Source organism: Heterodontus francisci, chromosome 20 (genome assembly GCF_036365525.1).
Source record: "Heterodontus francisci isolate sHetFra1 chromosome 20, sHetFra1.hap1, whole genome shotgun sequence".
NCBI classification, from domain to species: Eukaryota; Metazoa; Chordata; class Chondrichthyes; order Heterodontiformes; family Heterodontidae; genus Heterodontus; species Heterodontus francisci.
Window position 1 is genome coordinate 61148449 of NC_090390.1, and position 23846 is coordinate 61172294.

The window sequence follows — 23846 nt, forward strand, 5'->3', positions numbered from 1 at the left end:
AAATGGACCGGGTCCGGAGGGACACGATGTTCAAATCTCTGGACATGGGCGGGAAAAATGTACCCAACGTGGCCCTCATCCTGATGACCACCTTCGTGTGCGGCTGCATCAAGCTATGTGTAGATCCCCAGTACGCAAACTCCAAGTGTCACTACGTGCTGAGGTTCTATCTGTCCCCGGTGTTGCGAAGGATGGGCCTGGTCACATTGCCGCGGAACGCACCATGCAGTTGGGCGGCGCCGTACCACCTATCCTTCGTGGAGCAGTTTCTGCGGAGAAACACCTTTGACCACCGGTCCATCAGGCAGTGGTCTGCACGGAATGTCCTCAAGGCGCTACGGGAAAAGGAAACGGTGGATCCTGTCGGATGGTTCCCCGAGCAGACCGTCAAAGTCATTTGGCGGAATGCCTCATCACCAGAACTTTCAAACAAGCACCAAGACGTAGCTTGGCTGGTGGTGAGAAGGGCCCTCCCCGTCAGATCCTTCATGCACACCCGAAGTCTCGCCTCCTCCGCACAGTGCCCCCGCGTTGGCTGTGGTGGGGAAGAGACGGTCGCCCACCTCCTCCTGGAATGTGCCTTTGCAAAGCAGGTGTGGAAAGAGATGCAGTGGTTTTTGTCAAGGTTCATCCCAAGCAGCTCTGTAACACAGGAGTCTGTGCTCTACGGGCTGTTCCCAGGGACGCACACCGAGACAAACATCAACTGCTGCTGGAGGACTATCAATTCGGTGAAAGACGCCCTTTGGTCTGCCCGAAACTTGCTGGTCTTCCAGCGCAAAGAGTTGTCCACCACCGAATGTTGCAGACTGGCACATTCCAAGGTCCAGGACTACGTGCTGAGGGACGCACTAAAGCTTGGGGCAGCCGCAGCAAAGGCTCAATGGGGAAAGACCACAGTGTAAGGTTCCCCCACCAAGCTGGACTGAGGGGCTGGAACCATGGGAAACCCCTCGAACTGTATCGTTAATATTCTCAATTGCTGTAAATGTAAAACTGTAATTGACATGACAATTGTGAAACGGAAGGGTTGGGAAGAAACTCATGACATTATTGAAAGAAACTGATCTCTTTTGCAATGTTTGTATTTTTTGGTGCTGTTTGGAAACTGTTTGGCAATGTAATTTTTACAGATTTTTATGAATAAAGTATATTTTGGAAATAAAAAAAAAGTAAAAAGTCAGTGCTTAAAACATCTAAACTGCCTACATTTACACCTAGCTTGGAACTGTTCAATTGTGTTTATATTGTTTTTGAGTTTACTTGGTCTGCTGCAGCTCCAGAGAAAATGGAAATCAGTGCTGGGACACAATCAGTCTATCAGAGGCAAATTAAAGATATTTGATTAGATTGGAATAAATATAATTTCAGCATGATTAAGAGTGACATGGGAAGATGAAAGTTCCTGTTCCTGTAGTCTTGTCATTTTTTTAAGCCACACTTTTGCATCAACTTTTACCGTCATAAATTCTTATGTCCACATTTCCCATTCAATTTTCCTATGTTGCGGTCACAGTGTAATTCCACACTGTGGCCACTGGATGGCTTTTCGGCAAATGTTTCAGCTCCACCATCATCATCATCTTCCCGATTTTCAGGTTTTTAGCAATATTACACTCAACTGATTCCTTTTTCATCCCCAATCTTTTACGGATTCCCCCAGACTCCCATTTCCTTGATCGCGTGCATGTGGGCGTCTGGGTACCTTTTTAACCTGCTTTCGCCAATGTCAGCTCATCATTCTTTCCTGTTGTCCTGCAAGTTCCTTCCATCAGCTGTGCAGTGCTCCTTTCCCTGCCAATATGCCTCACCACAGCCCATTCTCGCCCCCTGTTTCTCCAGGTGCCCACTATTATACCTCTCCATTACTGCATGGCCACTAGTGGTTCCCATCAAGACAGCCCACCATTCTGTGGCCTCTTCGCCACTGTCACTATTCCCTGCTTCTATAGGTCACATGCCTTGCAGACCATTTCCAGCTTCCACTCCTCCTCATGAGTCAGCTTTACTTGATGTTAGCTGCTGCTACTCATTGCCCCTGCCATTTAGCTGCTCCATGGCTGGGAGGTTTGGGGGCAACAGGGGCCAGAGCAGGGAAGAGAAAGATTTGTGAGGTGAGTGGGGGTTGCAGATAGAACTGGCAGTAGCAAGAACTTCAGAGGTCTCAGTGATTATTCCCAGCAGGAGGAAGGGGAATAATGGCAGGGTTATTCAGGGACTGGGGCTGCATGCTGATTCCAGGAACAGGAAGTTGGACATGCCGCTCTGTTGGAGCTAGAAAAGGCAGTCAAAATGCTGAGCAGCCTGCTGAACTGTGGATCGGTGCTAGCCTACAGTCGAGCTGGAAGGGTTTCTTTTTACCACAAGTGGGCAGAGGAGAATATTGGGCAGAGGGTGAGCAGCAGTAGGTGAGAATGGAGCATGGGATGGAACGGGTGGGGGTAAGAGACCATACATTGTAATGATCAGGCCCGCACACTGCAAAATAATTACATGTAGATTAAAATTAAAGTAGAAAGTGCTAATTACTTAGATTTACATGGATGATTAAATTGACATGAAACTTCACTCTCAAGGTTGGTGAGGGAATTTATGAAGCTGGCTGGATGTCCTACAAGGAAAATTTGAGGTAAAATTTTGCCTTTTCATATAAGCAGACTCACAGAATCGTTACAGAGCAGATGGAGGCTACTCGGCCCATCATGTCTGCACCAGCTCTCCTAATGAGCATTTCACCTAATGCCACTTCCCTGCCTTCTTCCTATAACCCTGCACATTCTTCCTTTTCATATAAACAGAAGAGAAGAGGACACAGGAACTGCTAGACAAATAGAGGCCAAGGTCCGTCGAGCTAGCATTCTATCATTCTCGTAGGTGTATGATATAATGATGATGGAGTTGTTGACTAATAGGGCTGGATTTTAAAGCCCATCCGCTGTCGGCAATGTTGGCGGGGGCAATGAAGATCGGTGTGGCGGAGGTCCGCCACCAGCCCAGACAGTGGCAGGCCCCGTGCCGATCTCGGCAGTGAGGGCTCGGGGCGGCTGCCCTGCCGCTCGGCAATGGAACCCCCATTTCAATATGTAAACTAACTTACATACCTGATTTAATGAGGGTCCCATCGCCTCCTCAATCGCCACACCGATCTACATTCAGGCAGCGGATAATGCCGCGCCTTCGAATCCCCGTTCGGGGAAACGTGGCGTGACACCTGTGGGGGGTTGGGGGGGGGGGAGGAGGAGGATTTTTTCTCTGTGCAGGAGTGGGGGGAGCAGGGTAACATCGCTGCGGATTGGTCGGTGGGGGGGGGATGATGGGAAGGGGTGAAGGGCAAAGGTACCGAACTTTTTTGGGGGAGGAGGGGGTGAGGGGAGGTCAAATTCTTAATAAACGAATTCTGGGGCGGGAAGGGCAGGAATGTTTTGAGATGCCATTGTGGGGGGTGGGGGGGGGGGTGGGAAAATGAATTTAAAGGTAACTTATTTCTTCTTTTTGGTAATTCAACTGACCGAGCCCTTTAATTTTTAAATCTCCATTAAGGGCAGTAGGCTCTTTAAAAATGGCGCCGGTGCATTGGCGCCAGATGCCGTTACCAGCAACGGCTCGCCCGCCCCCTCCACATCATCGTGGGGTGGGGGGAGGGGCAGGTGCCCGCAGCCATGCAAATGAGGCACTGCATTTGAAATCGCGGTGACACCATGACACAGTGCCCGTGTGGGCAGTGCGCATTTTTTTACGTCCGCCGCCTACTTCGGCAGCGGACTCTAAAAACGCAGCCCATAACAACAATCAATCTCTCTGAATTAGACTACAACGGTCCCAGACATGATGCGAGGAAAACCCCAGTGGTGGAGAGCTTTGGGAACCATAGGTCCAAAATTACCTGTTCCTTCCAAGCATGCTACAGTTACCATATGTCCTGTCTCAAATTACTCATATCCTGTAGCAAACATAGTATTTATATGAAAGAAATTTAAAATTTAAGTAAACTATACATGTTACCTGGTTACTCACTTTACACTATAGTAATATTATATCATCGATGGATTCCACCGTTTGAGGCCTGCAACTACAGCGTGACAGGCAGATAGGTTTTTCCCATTATAAAAGTTTTAACCTACTTTCCACAGCTTTCCCACTAATGCTACATAGTCAATCGATAATTTTCCATTTAGATGTTGACACATGAAAAAAGTTACTCAAACACTGTGACAACATGAAGTAAGGTTTGTGGACAGAATGTGTATGCGATATGCAAGGCTTTCTATACCTGTATAGAAAATAAATTAATTACAAATGACATTTGTCACGTAATTGAACCCAGTCAGATTTACTGCAGTTGAAGTGGCATTCTCCATATATAAACCTAAATATAAGAGCAAATTTTGCTTAGCACAACTCAATTTTACCTTAGAAAGAATTATTCTAAAATACCTTATTTCTAGTTGTAAGGTAACTTTCAGCTGATAATCATTACTTTTCTCTCTATTCTAAAATAAAGTCTGCTAAATATTTTGACAATTGTGGTCTAACTCTAAGCCTAAAGTTGAAAGCTAAAAATTACCTTATTATATCAGGGCTTCCTACAAATCCTACCAGATGTGCTGGTCCGCCGAGCAACTGACTTAACAGATGTATTAATTGCTAAGAGCAATTTACCTGAAGAAAAATAATTTAGAAAACGAGTATGCATGAGAGTTGCGAATCTACTGTAGACCTAAACCTATGATTGGACTGTAATTTTCATCAGGTATAGCACAGCTCAATTAATCAGACAGGAAAAAAGGGTCAGACAGCCTAATATACTATCATGGCAAAACTAAGCTATTGCCACATCAAGCTGGCACAGCTCATTCTAGTCTCTGCTTTAATTCCATCATCTGACATTTGTGCCCTCTCACTGACCAAAGGAAACAACACATCATCATAACTCTACATAATTTTAAAGACATCTAGTTGTCAGCCTTGGTTCAGTCATAACACTCTTGCCCCCAAGTCAGAATGTTGTGGATTCAAGTCTCACACCAAACATTGGTTCAAATAATCTAGGCTGATACTTCAGTTCAAGGAAGTACTGCATTGCCAGAGGTGCTATCTTTTGATAGAGTTGCTATCTTTTGATAGAGTTATTAAACCAAGAACCCCATCTGGCCTTTTATATGGCTGTAAAATATCCCATGGAACTATTCAAATGAAGAGCAGGAGAATTATCCTGGTACCTTGGAAAATATAAAATATAAGAGCAGGAGTAGGCCAAATAGCCCTTCAAGTCTGCTTCGTCTTTGACTAAGATCATGGCTGATATTCTACCTCAACTCCACTTTCCTGCACTATCCCTAAATCCCTCAATTCCCCTAGTGTCCAAAAAATCTATCGATCTCATCCTTGAATATACTCAATGACTGAGCATCCATAGCACTCTGGGGTAGAGAATTCCAAAGATTTTCCACTCTTTGTGAAGAAATTTCTCCTCATCTCAGTCCTAAATAGCCAACCCATTTATTCTGAGGCTGTGACCCCCTAGTTCTAGACTCTCAGCCAGGAGAAACAGGTTCCCAGCATCTACCCTGTCAAGCCCCTTAGAAATTTGATATGGTTCAATGAAATCACCTCTCATTCTTCTAAACTCTAGGGAATATAGGCCTAGTCTACTCAATCTCTCTTCATAGGACAATGTCCACCACCACTCCCCATCCCGGCCCCTCACCGTACCAGGAATCAGTATAGCGAACCTTCACTACACTCCCTCTCAGGAAAGTATATCCTTCCTTAAGTAAAGAGACAAAAACTGTACACAGTACTCCAGGCATGGCCTCATCAAGGCCCTATATAATTGCGCTAAGACTTTTTCACTCTTGTACTCCAAACCCTTTGCAATAAAGGCTAGCATACCATTTGCTTTCCTAAATGCTTGCTGTACCTACATGCTAACTTTCTGGGATTCATGTACAAGGATATCCAGGCACCTCTGAATACCAACATTTCTGAGTCTCTCACCACCTAAAAAATATTCAGCTTTTCTATTTTTCCAACCAAAGTGGATAACTTTACCCTTCTCCACATTATATTCCATCCGCCATGATCTTAACCATTTACTTAACCCTCCTCACAGCTTACTTTCATTCCTAATCTTGTATACTCAGTAAACTTGGATACATTACACTCAGCTCACTCATAGAAATCATTAAATTGTGAATAGCTGACACCCAAGCACTGATGTTTGTAGTACCCCTCTAATTACAGCCTGCTGATCTGAAAATGATCCATCTTATTCCTATTTTCTGTTTTTTATCTGTTCACCAAACCTCAACCCTTGTTAATATGTTTCCCCCAAATCCCATGAGCCCAATTTTGTGTAATAATCTCTTGTGTGGCACCTTATCAAATGCTTTTTGAAAATCCAAATGCACTGCATCCACTGGGTCCCCCTTACCTACCCTTCTGTTTACAACCTCAAGGAACTCCAACAGATTTTTAATGCACAATTTCCCTTTCATAAATCCATGCTGTCTCTGCCACATCATAGTTTGATTCTCTCAATACCCTGTCAATACAACATCCTTAATAATAGATTCTAGCATTTTCGCTACAACTGATGTTAGGCTAAATGGCCAATAGTTCTGGTAGCATCTGTGGAGAGAAACAGAGCTAATGTTTCAGGTCTGTGACCTTTCATCAGATTTCATATTTCCAGAATCTGCAGTATTTTGCTTTTATTTATGGCCTATAGTTCGGTTTTCTCTCTCCTTCCTTTCTTGAATAACTTGGTTATATTTGCTACCTTCCAAACCATGAGGACTGTTCCAGAATCTAGGGAATTCTGGAAGATCAAAACAATGCAACCATTATCTTTGTAGTCAACTCTTTTATAAACCTAGGACGTAGGTTATCAGATCCAGGGGATTTGTCGGCTTTTAGACCCATTAATTTCTCTAGTACTTTACTAATACTAATTTTTCCAAGTTCCTCAATCTCACTAGACCTGCTACTTCAGGAATGACTTTTGGGCCTTCTACCATGAAGGGATCGATTTTATTAGCGCGCTGCGCTTTGAAATCGGCAGCCTTCCGTCACGGAAATCCCGCCGCCGAGCCCTGCGATATTACCCGCAGGGGCTCATATAAATAGAGGGGGCAGAGTGGTCACCCCCGATGACATAGAAGTGGCAGCCGCCACATCCCCGGCAATGCGTCTGGCGCCACTGCACAGGCGCCGGCGCCATTTTTAAAGGGCTTCACAAGCCCTTCAGTTGCATTTTAATATTTAAAGGTCCCGGTCTCCGGGAAATAAAAATATTTCAACTGTAAATCCCATCTTCCACCCCCAATGAGTAATTTATATATAAATTTCCCCCTCACCCCCACAATAAACTGTTACTGATATCCCAAACATTCCCCCCGAAGTCTTTTCCCTTTGACCCACAACCCCTTCCCACCATCCCCACATCCAATAATAAATATTTCACCCGCTCCCCCACCCTGAAAATTTTATTCCTCCCCCTTCCCCACCAGGTTTTTGCCTCGCAACTCTGTTTGGAGTTCCGAAGGCGCTCGAGGTACAATCGGCGGCCGTAAAATTGGCGTGGTATTGCTGCTGCCAGCAGGTAAGTGCATTTACATATAATTTAGGTTAATTTAAATATTTAGATGAAGACCCCACCGTCAAGCGGCGGGGGAGGGGGGGGGGTTGTGCAGCGAGGTCCCCCCACCGCTAGCAATATGCGGCGTGCCCTTCTCGACTTTGGGGGTTGAGGCGGGCCTCTCCCCGCTAAATTTTATAGGCCCCCTGACCATCACCCACAGTGTTGAGGGGCTGGTAAAATTCAGCCCAAAGTATTTGTTTAGTGCCTCTGCCACTTTCTTATTCCTCATTATAATTCCTCCTGTCTCTACCTCTAAGGAACTTGTGTTTACTTTTGCTAATCTTTTCCTTTTTACATACCTATAGAAGCTTTTACAATCTGTACTTATATCTCTTGCTAGTTTACTCTCATAACCTATTTTCTCTACATCAATTTCTTGGTCATCCCTTTGCCGAATTCTAAAATCCTCCCACTCCTCAGGATTACTATTTTTTAGCAACATTATAAGTCTCTTTAAAAACTATCTTTAACTTCTCTTGTCACCCAGGGTTGTACCACTTTTTCTGTGGGGTTTTTAATTCCTTAAGGGAATGTATATTCATTGCAAATTATGAATTAATTCTTCAAATGTTTGCCATTGATTATCTCTTTTCTTTTCTTTCTTTTGGGCCTCCTTATCTCGAGAGACAATGGATACGCGCCTGGAGGTGGTCAGTGGTTTGTGAAGCAGCGCCTGGAGTGGCTATAAAGGCCAATTCTGGAGTGACAGGCTCTTCCACAGGTGCTGCAGAGAAATTTGTTTGTTGGGGCTGTTGCACAGTTGGCTCTCCCCTTGCGCCTCTGTCTTTTTTCCTGCCAACTACTAAGTCTCTTCGACTCGCCACAATTTAGCCCTGTCTTTATGGCTGCCCGCCAGCTCTGGCGAATGCTGGCAACTGACTCCCACGACTTGTGATCAATGTCACACGATTTCATGTCGCGTTTGCAGACGTCTTTATAACGGAGACATGGACGGCCGGTGGGTCTGATACCAGTGGCGAGCTCGCTGTACAATGTGTCTTTGGGGATCCTGCCATCTTCCATGCGGCTCACATGGCCAAGCCATCTCAAGCGCCGCTGACTCAGTAGTGTGTATAAGCTGGGGGTGTTGGCCGCTTCAAGGACTTCTGTGTTGGAGATATAGTCCTGCCACCTGATGCCAAGTATTCTCCGAAGGCAGCGAAGATGGAATGAATTGAGACGTCGCTCTTGGCTGGCATACGTTGTCCAGGCCTCGCTGCCTGGACAATATCAATAATATTGATTATCTACTGTCATCTTTTAAGTTTCCCAATCTACCTTAGCCAACTAATCTCTCATACTGAAATAGTTTGCTTTGTTCAGATTTAAGACCCTAGTTTCAGACTTAATGACTTTCAAAATATTTCTCTCTTAACCAACTAAATCAAAAAACGATTAACTGGTCATTTCTCTCATTGCGTTGGGGGGCTTTGTTGGAGGCAAATTGGTTGCTGCATTTCCCTACATTATCATAGTGACTGCACTTCATTGACTCTAGAGCAACAAAATGCCTTGAAGTTATACAAAATGTTATCTTTATGCCAGACCTTTCTTTTGATCAGGTCAGGTCTTAACATTCTCACAGTGGAAAAGGTCCTAATTTGTCAGGGTTCTATTTATGACTGGAACCCTTGACTCCTAGTTAACATACTAGCAAATCTATCCTACAGTTATTCCATTTTTAAAAAATCCTTCATGTTGCAATGTGTCTTTTTATTACATTCCAACTGCAGCCTAAATAAAACCTTGCAAAAGTCCAACATTACCTAATTGCTTATGTCATTTTTCCTTATAGATATCATTTGCTCTTTTATGGTCCTATCTACTGGCACTACTACCACATTTAATGACCTGTGAAGTTGTAACAAGGCCCCTCTTGTCCAATAGTCTCTTTAAAATCTTACTAGTTATCGTAAACTTTCTTTCACGTTTTTGCTCGTTGGCATTCCTGGTTTGCTGCTTATTGCATTGCAGCAGGATAGATGCAGCACTAGCCATTCTACATTCTACAAAAGCAACTTCCTTGTACGGTGATGAGAGTTACATTAAAATTTCCAAAGGGTGACAAAGGATGAATTTAACAGTATTTCATAGGTATATAAAAAACATTGTAACAAGCAGGTGAGGAGAGGGTCACAAATCCCTTCTTGTCCTTCTCCTTACTTGACCGCAACAGGGTTTATTCCTTTTTAAACAGTGGATGTGCTTACCACTTCAGTCAGTGCTTAACCTTTTACCTTTGTTGTAATTATAAAAGAACCAATCAGACAGAGTTTCCTGAGTTTAAACAAGAAAGAGGTGAGTTTATTGTATTTAACCAAAAACCCGATGGAAATAAAATAATAAACTACGCTACATTTACTTACACTTAGATTACAGAATAATAAGAATAGTTTGGGTTGTATTACAGTCCAGAACAAATAAAAAAAATATACAGTCTGCGGTGTCTGTTAATTCAGCTGTCTTCCGGCTGAATCTGAAGTTCTGACATTCTTAGTTGGTAAATGTTCTTGTAGACAGTCGAGCAGAGGTGGATCTTTTCCAGCCAGCAGGCAAGCTTCGAACGCCCCAAGGTCACCTGGAGAAAGAGGAAGAGAGAAAGAGAGACACCCCTCTGTGGGTTCTCCTTCAAAGTCTCAGCAGCTTGTGTTTTAGCAAAAGGCTGCTAGTTTTTCACAGATAGGGAGGCAGTCACATGACTGCCCAGTGTCTTCTTTTGCAATTTAATTAGATTCAAGTCTAGCAATTTTCAATCTCTTCTGGGTCTCATTGTTTTAACATTTACCCCCTGGGCCTACGTCTTCAATAGTGAATGGTCCAAGATGGGTTTGAATAGCCCACTAACGAGAGTGATACTGGATAATCTACTCAGTGATTGAAGCCATTGTCCTGGATGGGGACCCCGTTAGACATGCATCTCCAATTCGATGTCCTGGAATGTGAAGTATTTCAATGCAAATTGTGGTGGCCATTTTGGCTGCCAGTTTTTTTTTAAAGTTAAACATATGATCCCAGCTTTCTTTTTTAAAAGTTTAATGTAGGTTTCTAACTGATGAATTAAAAATCCTCATTTGGCATTGCATGTTTTCTTGATGTAGGGGATGGTGGGCAGGGTTGAACATTAAACTTTATGCAGTTTTTGGGGTGAAGGGTGGGGCGGGGTGGGAAGCTCAAGTGCAAAAGGTAAGTGTTTTGGAGGGAAGAGAAAATAGTTATTGTAATTGTTATGGGGGGGGGGTGGGGAAGGGGCAAAGAAATTTATTTATTTCATTTTGAGGATCTGTCTTTAAACATTTAAATATGCCAGCAGGGCTGGATACCCTTTAAAAATGGTGTCAGCACCTTCGCACAGGCAGCAGACAGCCCGCCCCCTCCACCTGATGTGGGGGGGGGGGGTGACGGGGGTGGTGATGGGCTGCCCCAGCTATTTAAATGAGTTGCTGTGCTTAAGATCACAGCGGCTCTTTGGCATGCGGGCCGCCATTTTTTGAGTTCACCGCCGAGATCAGCGGCGGGCTCTTAAGATCCAGCCCAACGTGTGCATTCCGAAATTTATTAGTATACCAAGTTTAAACTAAAATCTACACCTAGATAAAATAAATAGTACAACACTGCAGCCACATTCTGGTGAGAATGCAGCTAGTTTTCAAAGCAGAATAAATGTGCCTTTGATCATCGTACCCAGTGAGTCTCATATGCTGCATTCCATCTCACTTGTTGAAGCCAGGGGCAGAATTTTCGGGCCCTGCCAAGGTTGGAAACAGAGGTGGATGGAACCCAAAAATACTGACACCCGCCAGTGTGCCGTTTCCTGGCCCCATTCTCGGCTCTGGCCATTTTTGCTGAGGCGGGTTTGCAGCCCGGCAGCCATTTAGGCTCATTAAGAGCCTTGTTAAGGGCACTGAGAGGAGGGTGACTGGGATTTTCCAGGGGCAGGGATCACGCCAATTAAGGGGGCGACTCCCTGAAAATCCCAGGTCAGTGATTGTTTTCCCCTGGAAACAGTCCCAGCTCCTGTGTACCTCCTCCAAAGTGAAGGTTCACCCCTAGGAGTCTTTGATCAGGTAATGAAGCTGCAAAACCTCTGCTTCCAAAATACCCAATACTGAAGTCATGTCCATACATCTATACGAGTACTTTTTCCTGCATAAACATATATAGAATATTAGTTGCGCATCTCTTATTCCCAGGCAAGCACTTCTTTGATTTACAAGCAATATTTATAAACTGTAAATGCAGAGTTCAGATCCAAGGTCTGCAGACAGTTCAAACAATAAATGACAATACCAAGTGATTTAGCAAAATAATAGTACGTGGTAGTTAGCCCTCTGTAAAATAAGTTTTGCACTATGCTCCAACAGCCTACAATTAAGTTTAACCTTGCAGCCGAGTGATAATGACTGAAGAAGTGCGGTTGAATGAGCAGCCTACCAACCAGTCTAGTCTGTACAAAAGAAATTATGATTCTAGACCAGTGCAATTTTTTTCAGATAAATTAAACTATAATTAGAATTAATAAATACTGTATCTCCTGAGAATAATGGAACAAGTCTGCCAGTGTTGAATTGGCAGTGGAGCACCAAGGAAGAGCTTATTCAAATTTGTTCTTTGTGAAATTAGAGGCAATGGGCTCCACTTTAAAGGCATCCAAGGCAATGTAGCTTTGTGTACGTATTAAAATAGCATATAAGCAAACAAATCCATTTTGGTTACTACCTTTGTGCTGGTTTTATAAAGCACAGATTGTGGTGGTCATTACAGCATATACTAAAGCACTGTAATGGCACAAGAAAACAAGCACACTTCAATGTACTTTCGAGCTACAAACGCAATACTTAAGAAACATGTTTTTTTTTAAAGGCATTTTAAATAAAACCTGATTGTTTCTGAAGTTGAATTTTTCATTTTACACAGAAAAATATATGCTGAAAAGTGATTCTAAAAAATGAATTTGCATTTATTCAGCTCTTAATCCCACCTCAGAAAATGTCCAAAACTTTCACTAAGAATGAATTATGCAATTGCTGAAGGATAAACACAAAGATTGGAGAGTGCCGGGAGATGAAATCATTTCCAATCTCAGAACTGGGTTGCACAGAGGAATGTGAAATGTAATTCAAGTTCAAAGGCTACTTCTTTTGGTATTCCATCCAGTCAATTTAACCTTCTGCTGTTTTTTGTGACCCTCACTGACCTGGCACTCAACTTGTGTTCATGATTCAATATAAAAATACATCCCCAAAGGTATTTTCTGCAAAAGCTTTTAGGAACAGTTGCAGATCAGAGGAATGAATCTGTAAAATTCATTTTAATTGCCATAAAAATTGGGAGTTAACTAATAACAATAATTCTAATAATAGAAGATAAAATAAATGCCAGCGCTCATCCCTGGCCCCAGTTAAACTCTCACCTCCATGTGTCCCAGCATCTCTCAGCTGTGCCAGTACCATTTGAGACAATTGGGTCCATTTTCAATGAACCAGTAATATAAAAGCTCATTAATTCGGGGATCAAGAGACATCACAGCTCTAGCCCCTTATGTTTCCTTCCAGACGCAACTTTCCTCCTCCAGCAAAGGTTCTTCCCTTCATTCCTAGTTTCAGGGAGTTAAGAAGTTCTTTTTCTGAGGGCGAGTCCCATAAGACTCCGGTTTTGCATAAAAGAAACGGAGATTGGCACTGACAGAGCATGACAGACATAGAAGGAAAACAAGACATGCAGAGAAAGAGATGCACACAATGAAAAATGAGGGAGAGAAAAGGTAATATACAGAGTGAGAGGAAACAAGGCTTACAGAAAAGAGGCCAAAACAAATTCAATGTTAACAGATATCAATTAGAATGCCACAAATCATTGGTGCCAGCAATGGAATCTGTCATGTCCAGTGTTATCTACCTTCTACCCCCACCTCACTGCTGACAGACACCAGGGATACTTCAGTAAGCCAATTCCCACATTCCACTCTCAATTATGTTAAACCTCAGGTTTGTCTTCCACAGTTCTGCCAAACTGTAGGTTCTCCATGCTCAGTGATGCCACATCAAAAGGATCCCCACTATGCCAAAACTTTAACAGCCCTACTTTAATAGTGTGAAACTGCAGGACATCCACATCCTGCTTCCTCCAAATCCCAGGACCATTCAAAATACTTCCAATACATAGTACTGTTCCCCAAGTGCAAATAAATCGCACTACCCTCTCCACAGTCCTGCGAATTATCAGATACCTAATTACCATCAGTGTGTATATTCATACCATTTTGTGGTGTATTCTCAGCTTTGTAAAAGGTTTGGGATAAAAAGGTAGAGGAAAATATTATAATACCTAAAATAAATATTAAAGGCTCCTTATTTACAATTTTTACAGGATAATGAAGAGTTGTGAAATATAATCTCCAGAAAAAATCTAATTTAATAAAAATGGAATTTGACTTACTCTGTCACTGTAAATCAATGACGTTGGTACCCTCCAACATATGATAAGCATGCCCATAGGATATACCCAATCCTCTAATAACATGAGCAATGCCACAGGAGATCTACTTGTATAAATAATGGACAAAGGGACCAAAACAAAATCTGAGTTTTCAAAATCCCTTGAAACTTGACTATGAAATGAAAGTGATGACTTGCCTAGATATTACACTGACTCTATCTTTGTCTTTTAAATACCAGCATCGCCTTCTGTGATTTCTATTTATTCCAAGTCAATTTTCCCAATTTGTACTGTTGAAGCTTTTTCACACAATGTAGGGACATCTCATATGCAAATGAGTCTGAGCCATTTTGCATTAATTCACAGTACATAAAAATGGCCTTTTCTCCCCTGTTTATTGCAAGAAGGCTTCAGCACATGGTTAACTCGAACCACACAATTGCATTTTCATGTTGCGAATCGTTTAAAAGCAGCCTAGTGTACAAAAACTTGTTTCCGGTGGTGGAAAATGAAATGGCTAAACCCAAGGTGAAAACATTCAAATTACACAAAACTGAGTTAGATTTTAACACTTGAATATCTTACTCCATTTTGACAAAGCAGGTGAGAAACTACATAGAAGAATGTGAAACTTGTTCTAGTCTTTGCTTGGAGAGAAAAGGTTTCTTGCTAGTTTCTGTTTTCACTATGCATGATAAAATGATGTTCAACTGTAGCTTTTGCACAAATAAGGCACATGTATGATACATTACTCACCTATAGATTTTCTTTGCTCTTCACATTGGCTCACGTGAGGAAACCTCAAAATTTCCTTCCACTTTTTACTTTTACCCTTGCGTTTTCCTCCACCACCTGCACATAAACAGAAAGAGTTTGAGACGCAAACCCAAAACAAAGTAGTTTACAGTCATTTTTAAAAAATGATACTTGTGAAAATTGTGAACCTCTTGCCATTTCGTATTATCCTTGTAGATCTCCTGCATATCAACACCTATTTTAGCTAGCCACTTGCACAAAGTAGCTGTCACTTTTCCCTCCATTCCTGGCTAAATTGAGATCAGGAGACAATTGCTGGCATAATCTCATGTTCTACCACTCCAGCATTGGACAAATAAACTCTCCCAAATTACTATATTTCAAAAGATTAAGTGCGATATTCATGCTGAACTTCAAGCACACGTCAGCCCTTATTTTTCTTGCCACATAGCCTGTTCTTGGTAAGGGGACTTAATATTGAGACTCCTTCACTTGAAATGTCTTGTGAAACCATAACATTTAATTAATATCTTGGAAAAATGGTCGATTTCATTGTTAATTAAGCATTTTTTTATGAATAGCACTATGTTATTGTCATTATTTAATGGAATCATTAAGTTTGCTTTTGGCAATATTACAAGTTGCTGATACATGAAAGAATAAAATACCATTTATTGCTGGGGGAGAGGGGGAAGGGGAAGTGTTGTTCCCAGGTCCAATGTCATTGATTGCATATGGCTTCACGAATTTTCTTCAGCTACTTTACAAAAATGGTATGAATCCTTACATTTCACATATCGCAGTAAAATATATCTATGGAAATAGGAAAAAATCTATCCTGCTGTAAGTTTCCCCATTGAAATGCAGACTGGTTTCAATCTCATTTTGAAGAGCTGGAACCTGTCATAGCTGCTAAGCGCATTGCACTGCTGGACTACAAAAAAGCCCCCAGCGAGTTAACATCCGTAGCACTTAAAACAGCCAGATGCGCTGCACAAAGAACAGCCAGGCGCTGCGCAAATGACTACTGGCAACGCCGATGCAGTCATATTCAGCTGGCCTCAGACACCGGAAACATCAGAGGAATGTATGATGGCATTAAGAGAGCTTTTGGGCCAACCATCAAGAACATCGCCCCCCTCAAATCTAAATCAGGGGACACTGACCAACGCAAGCAAATGAACCGCTGAGTTGAGCACTACCTACAACTGTACTCCAGGGAGAATGTTGTCACTGAGACTGCCCTCAATGCAACCCAGCCTCGACCAGTCATGGATCAGCTGGACGTACAGCCAACAAAATCGGAACTCAGTGATGCCATTGATTTTCTAGCCAGCGAAAAAGCCCCTGGGAAGGACGGCATTACCCCTGAAATAATCAAAAGTGCTAAGCCTGCCATTTTCTCAGCACTGTACGAACTGCTTTGCCTGTGCTGGGACGTGGGGGCAGTACCACAGGACACGCGCAATGCCAATATCATCACCTTCTATGAAAACAAAGGTGACCGCGGTGACGGCAACAACTACCATGGAATCTCCCTGCTCAGCATAGTGGGGAAAGTCTTCGCTCAAGTCGCTTTAAACAGGCTCCAGAAGCTGGCCAGCGTGGCTACCCAGAGGCACAGTGTGGCTTTCGTACAGAGAGATCGACCATTGACATGCTGTTCTCCCTTCGTCAGCTACAGGAGAAATGCCGCGAACAGATGCCCCTCTACGTTGCTTTCATTGATCTCCCAAAGCCTTTGACCTCATCAGCAGACGTGGTCTCTTCACACTACTAGAAAAGATCGGATGTCCACCAAAGCTACTAAGTATCATCACCTCATTCCATGACAATATGAAAGGCACAGTTCAGCATAGTGGCGCCTCATCAGACCCCTTTCCTATCCTGAGTGGCGTGAAACAGGGCTGTGTTCTCGCACCTACACTGTTTGGGATTTTCTTCTCCCTGCTGCTCTCACATGCGTTCAAGTCTTCAAAAGAAGGAATTTTCCTCCACACAAGATCAGGTGGCAGGTTGTTCAACCTTGCCCGCCTAAGAGCGAAGACCAAAGTACGGAAAGTCCTCATCAGGGAACTCCTCTTTGCTGACGATGCTGCTTTAACATCTCACACTGAAGAGTGTCTGCAGAGTCTCATCGACAGGATTGCGGCTACCTGCAACGAATTTGGCCTAACCATCAACCTCAAGAAAACGAACATCATGGGACAGGACATCAGAAATGCTCCATCCATCAATATCGGCAACCATGCTCTGGAAGCAGTTCAAAAGTTCACCTACCTAGGCTCAACTATCACTAGTAACCTGTCTCTCAATGCAGAAATCAACAAGCGCATGGGAAAGGCTTCCACTGCTAAGTCCAGACTGGCCAAGAGAGTGTGGGAAAATGGCGCACTGACACGGAACACAAAAGTCCGAGTGTATCAAGCCTGTGTCCTCAGTACCTTGCTCTATGGCAGCGAGGCCTGGACAACGTATATCAGCCAAGAGCGGCGTCTCAATTCATTCCATCTTCGCTGCCTCCGGAGAACCCTTGGCATCAGGTGGCAGGACCGCATCTCCAACACAGTAGTCCTCGAGGCGGCCAACATCCCCAGCTGATACACACTACTGAGTCAGCGGCGCTTGAGATGGCTTGGCCATGTGAGCCGCATGGAAGATGGCAGGATCCCCAAAGACACATTGTACAGCGAGCTCGCCACTGGTATCAGACCTACCGGCCGTCCATGTCTCCGCTTTAAAGACGTCTGCAAACGTGACATGAAGTCCTGTGACATTGATCACAAGTAGTGGGAGTCAGTTGCCAGCGATCGCCAGAGCTGGCGGGCAGTCATAAAGGTGGAGCTAAAGTGTGGCGAGTCGAAGAGACTTAGCAGTTGGCAGGAAAAAAGACAGAAGCGCAAGGAGAGAGCCAACTGTGTAACAGCCCCGACAACCAATTTTTTCTGCAGCACCTGTGGAAGAGTCTGTCACTCTCGTATTGGCCTTTATAGCCACTCCAGGCGCTGCTCCACAAACCACTGACCACCTCCAGGCACTTACCCATTGTCTCCCGAGACAAGGAGGCCAAAGAAGAGGAAGATAATTCCATCAAATGCAAACTAATTCCATCAAATGCAAACTTCTCCCATCAGTAGGGAATCACTCCCCACAGTTATTGGGCTACCATGTTGAAAATCCCCACAGTTAGGATGAAGAATTTAGCTCCCCAGATGGCTCTGAGTTTCTTCAGTGAACAGATTGCAAAATTTCCAAATTTAGTGACAGGTTTGCACAGATTTAATTGATAGTAGTTGGGCCAATCGAGGTGCTACAATTAGCCTCAATGTCCCTGGTTCTGAGGAGAAAACCAGCCAGAGTTCCTGCTCACTATTCAATGATCCACACAGGAAGTGTATGTGGAGGGTGTATCGTGTCATGATGGGATTGGGGAAGGTTGCAGGTAAAAGCATATCCCAGGAAATAATCAATACAGTACTTTCAAGAGAGGTGGGGTGAAAGGAGAAAATTGTCAGCAATAGCTTGTTACCTACACAAGAACTTTGATTGTTAAAGGGACAAATCATATTTAGAATAATCTGTCAGCAGTTTCAGACGTTCAGGAATTGCAGTTCACCGTTGCTGATTGCATGTTACATCAAATCATTCTGCTTTTTGAATGCAATGCAAGTGGGGACTGAGTTGCCTCTTTTTCTAAAAAAAAAATTCTCAATTTCAGGTGAAAAATTTGATTTTATTTTCATTTAATGCCCATACATAGGAAACATCAATAGTTTCATAAGAAAATTCTGGAAATCCAAAGGCTAGTGAGCAGTCACCTTGCTGCCAAATTTTGAGATTCACGTTCTCCAGTTTCCCCTCCCTCTTTGGATCCAAGTTTGACTTACTCTTTGCCTTTGCTTTTCCAATGTCAGACAGATTATCTGTCAACAGTACATAGCCCTTCACACTTCTTTTCCAGCATTTTAAATTCCTTTTAGACTACTAAATCCATTATCAGTTTCTTTGCAAAAGTTAGCTTGACCTTTACCTGCTGTTTTCCCCTCCCCTCTGTTTTGTTTCGTTCATCCATCTAAACCAGCTTTGATGAAAGGTCATTACCAAAAATTGCTGATCTTTCTCGTTCAGATGCTGATGTGTATTTCCAGCATTTTCTGTTTTTGTGTCAGATTACCAGTATTCATCTTTTAATTTCTTAAATGTAAATTTATCTCTGTGCATAAACTAACGCTAACAGTTGTGTTGAGCTTACTAAAGAGGGTAGGAGGAGGAGGAAGAGTTGTATTTGTGCACACCACTACAAATCATTCAAGCTTACTATTTTGCTGCAACATTGGTAGGCGAATCTGCAAGTGTCGCAGGTATAGCACCTTAATTATACTTGACATTTGACCCTTAGAGGCCAAATCTTCCTCTCAAAAGTACTAGAGGAAGCGTTTACAGGCTTAATGCTACCCAGAAGAGATAAATAGATGACGACAACAGTATATGTCAGTACATGGACCTATCAAATTTCAATAGTTTCTTGTTGGCAGGCTGCTGACAAACCTGTCTATGCAATTTTCAGCAATTACCTATACTTTCCAGTTGGTTTACCTTAACATAACCTCAGGGATCGCTCTTTCAAATTTTCTTGCACAACCGTTCAGAAAATAGGTGATTAATTAAGCAAAAGCCTTTTGCATAGCTGCACAAAAATCTATCTGAACTAAAGCAGCCTGCTAAATAAGCTACCACAAACCACATCCACTTCATCGACATGAGAAATTAAAACTCATTTGAACTTGTTTCCTGTCAGTTTCAGGTACCTTGCAATTCAGGATATTCTTGCAGATAAGGGGGTCAACAAGCCTTCCTTGATGAATTAACAGCTCATTTTCACGGTAGACCACTTGAATACAACAGGAAATAAACAGCTTAACAGATAAAAAAGTTCCCCTTCAATCTTCAGAAAAACAACATTGCTGCAGCAAAAGATAGTCAAACAAGAATACTTCAATGATGATATAGCTGAAATATTGGCTGGGATTTTATGAGCGTAGCAGAGTGGACAGAGAGAGGGCTGGAAGCAGGTGGCACTGATACGCCTGACCTGATCCCTGATTGCATGGCTATCTTACACTGGTCAATCAATTAACTTCCGGCAAGTAGGGGTGTCGACAATGCTGGGGTTGGAGGCGGGCATTTAGGCATCAGCTGATGCCAACAGCTGTACTTGCGCCATCTTTAAAGGGCTTCCAGCACCGGAATGCAACTGAAGCCCTCCTTGAGTGAAACCAGCCTTCTCTGAAGGTCCAGCTAGCACAGCAGGCCTGCTGGAAATCCTGCCTCCTGAGTGGACAATGCCCACTGCAGGTGGGCACTCCTGGTCTCAAGGGCCATTCTCCTGGATGCTTTCTCCAACCATCCCAACTCACTCCCTCTCAAACCACTTTCGATGCACCCAAGTGTCAGCAGCCAGTGTGGCACTATGGAAACTCGACCTCAAAGCCCTGGCAATTGATCTCCCCCTCCTCGCTGTAAGATTCTATGGCCGCAATGCCCCAGCCTACCTGTAAAGGCATGCTGCCAAATGCAGCAATAACCTGAGCTGCCATCTTGTTCTGCCCTGATATACCTGAAGGCACTCTGACGCTCCGTGGCCCCGTACACTTTTCAGAAAATTGGAATGGGTCTGTAAAATACCGGTCAATCAGCTCTTTAATTGCCTCCAGTACCTTTTTCCAGAACCGTGTGCCATTCCCACCAGACTTGTTGTCCACTCCTCAAAAAATCTGGACCCAGCAATCTGATGTCAGAACACACAATTTTATGCCCACCTTCAACTCCCCCCCCGCACCCCCCCCATCCTGCCCAATCTCCAAGGCCATCTGCAAAGGGGCCCTCATTTCAAAAATCATTAAAGAAAAACTGCTGGAAATATTATGTAGAATTAGAGAAAGTTGTAGTTTTCAACTAATTTGGATAGCACATTGAACAGTTGAGAGATTCGATAAAGGTGTTCAAAAATCATGAGGGGTCTAGAGAGAGTTAGTAGAGAAACTGTACCCACTGCCGGAACAGTCGAGAACCAGAGAACACAGATTTAAGGTGACTGGCAAAAGAACCTGAGACAACACGAGGAAAGAATTTATGCAACGAGTGATTACACTCTGGAATGTACTGCCTAAAAGACTGATGGAGGCAAATTCAATTGTGGCTTTCAAAAGGGAATTGGATAAGCTCCTGAAGGGAAAAGAAATTGCAGGACTACGGGGAAAGGGCAGGAGTGGGACTAGCTAAATTGCTCTTGCAGAGAGCCAGTAAGGACTTATTGAGCCGAATGGCCTCCTTCTATGCTGTAACCATTCTATGATTCTATCTCTTCGCTCTTGTACTCTATGCCTCAATTGATAAAAACAAAAATGATATTGATTTTAACTAATGAAACACGAATGTTTATTGGCACCACATAAAGTCCTGGGGAAATAATGAATGAAATGTAGCAAATGACAGGAATGCACTTTCACTATGAAGCTGTTTGTGTAACATTGTCAAGCACAGATTGTTTCAGGATTCTACAACTATTTCTCCTTCCTCACGGCATTCTTTTTGAACTCAGCATCACTTGCAACTATTTTTAAAACCAGGGATACTCACTAAGGTTTGGCAAGAAACCCAATCCTGAGCAGTGAATTCCATGCATCACTGAGTAAGTGCTGTAGTGTCAGAGGTGCTTGCTGTCTTTTGTCCATTCATGTGGACATAAATGATCTCATGGTAGTATTTGCAGAGGAGCAAGGAACCTAACTGTGTCGTCGCGAACATTCACCCCTTAACCAACATGACACAAACAGATTATCTGGTCATTATCAGATCGTGGCTTTTGGGGCCTTGCTTTCTGTACTATGAAGTACTTGATTGGCTGTAAGGCACTTTTAGATGGCCTGAGGTTGTGAAAGGCGTTATATCAACACAAGACTTTCTTTTATAATAATTTCAGTTGTTACTGATTTATTATGCAACTTTTGGAGTGACAATTTGTTCAGGAATCACTACTCAAAAGATGCACTGAATACAAGTCCCCACTTTGCAATTTCATGTTGAGTCAGATGCTTTAACTCAAATGTTACATTGCTCTCCCGATAGATAGCCCCTGTACACTTTCCAGGAGAGTGTGACAGCACAATAAAAATAGGCAGCTGGGGTTTGAAAAACAAATTAGTTTTAACTTAAATTGGAACCCAGCAAATTTACAATTAGTGAAGTGAAGCTCACCAGTGACATTTTTGTAAATCTTCCTTGGTGCGTTCCTTTAATAATATTGAGGTATTTAACTATTCTCAGAATTGTTAGGAAAAAGATAAGTAACCATTCACTTTAGGGCATGCATTCTGTCGGCCCTGCTTTTCTGTCCATAATAATTAGTTTATTTCATGAATAAGATATTTGTGCAGAATAAAGTGGAGAACTCAGTCCACAGGGCACTCTGGTGTATCAGCTGCATTTATCTTTAACTCTTCTGCAAAACATCCGACTTGAAAAATGTCATTAAACACTAGCACAGGAGTTAAACCTCCAAGCTTACATATCAAAAAATTCCATTGTGGTAAAATTTATGAATTCGATTACAACCTACTTATCTAGATATCTCGTCAGCCAGCAGCTTAACATTAGTGTATATTTATAGTGTGTGCCCGTACTTGTAGAATGTATGTGTATATTCCTTACTCTTTTTGAAAAGGCTTTATATATAAACAAAATAAAGTTGCGGCACATTGGTGCAGTGGTTAGCACCGCAGCCTCACAGCTCCAGCGACCCAGGTTCAATTCTGGGTACTGCCTATGTGGAGTTTGCAAGTTTTCCCTGTGTCTGCGTGGGTTTCCTCCGGGTGCTCCGGTTTCCTCCCACATGCCAAAGACTTGCAGGTTGCTAGGTAAATTGGCCATTATAAATTGCCCCTAGTATCGGGAGGTGGTAGGGAAATGTGGGGATGTGGTAGGAATATGGAATTAGCGTAGCATTAGTATAAATGGGTGGTTGATGGTCGGCACAGACTTGGTGGGCCGAAGGGCCTGTTTCAGTGCTGTATCTCTAAATTAAACTAAAATGTGTAACACTTTGAGATTTCCACAGTGTACTCAATGCAATTATATAGATCACTGTCTACCAAGCATTGCCTCATGCAATCATTAAAGAAGCAATTCATAGTGAAGCTAATAGGAGTAATAAATGTACTTAAAACGTAAAACAGGAAATCAAAAGCAGTAATGCTTAGAGGAGGTGGGATCTTAAAAAGTTATTTTCCTCAATCCTCAGTTTCTGTTACTGTACAGTGCTTTCAGTTTTTAAAAAAAATCAGAAGTTTTCAGATGAAGGCAGTTACTGAACTGTGACTATGCATAATCACAGTCTCCAGCCTTTTATCTTGCATGCATTTTAAAAATTCTAAAGACTTGAAGTTGAGTTTTTTTTTAAAAAAGCTAGATTTGCCGCAAAGAATCACAGATTCAGGGTCTCATAGCAAGTGTAGACTGCACCGGATTGCAGGAGACACCAACAACAACCTGCACTTATATAGCGCTTTCAGCATGATAAAACATCCCAAGGTGCCTCACAAGATCATACAAAATTTGACAAAAGACCGCATAAGGATACATAAGAACAGGTGGCCAAAAGCTTGTTTAAAGAGATATGTTTTAAGGAGCAACTTAAAAGAGGAGAAAGAGGTAGAGAGGCAGATACATTTATGGTGGGAATTCCAGTGCCTGGGGCCTAAACAACTGAAGGCATGATCATCAAAGATGGGGTGAAGGAAACTGTGGATGCAAAAGAGGCCCGAATTAGATAAATGCAGAGTTCTTGGAGGTGTCATGCTTAGAGAAGGATGACGATGAGAAGAAAACTCAAACTAAAGAGTTATAAAAACTGACCTTACCTTTTTATAAATGGACAATGCTGCATGTGTATTTGAATACTGCCACACTTCGTTTAGAACAAAGGATGCCAAAATAAGTTGAGCGGTGTCAATTA

General features: G+C 42.8%; 1 protein-coding gene across 2 annotated transcripts in view; it reads right to left on the reverse strand.

Annotated features, from left to right (window-relative positions):
- LOC137380678 (G protein-coupled receptor kinase 5-like) overlaps positions 1-23846 on the reverse strand; it is a 281511-nt gene that overhangs the window by 199295 nt on the left and 58370 nt on the right. For both annotated transcript variants that reach the window (XM_068052902.1, XM_068052900.1), the window contains exon 2: positions 14834-14929. In XM_068052902.1, coding sequence (XP_067909003.1) covers positions 14834-14929 — 96 coding nt within the window. The remainder of the gene's footprint in view (positions 1-14833; positions 14930-23846) is intronic.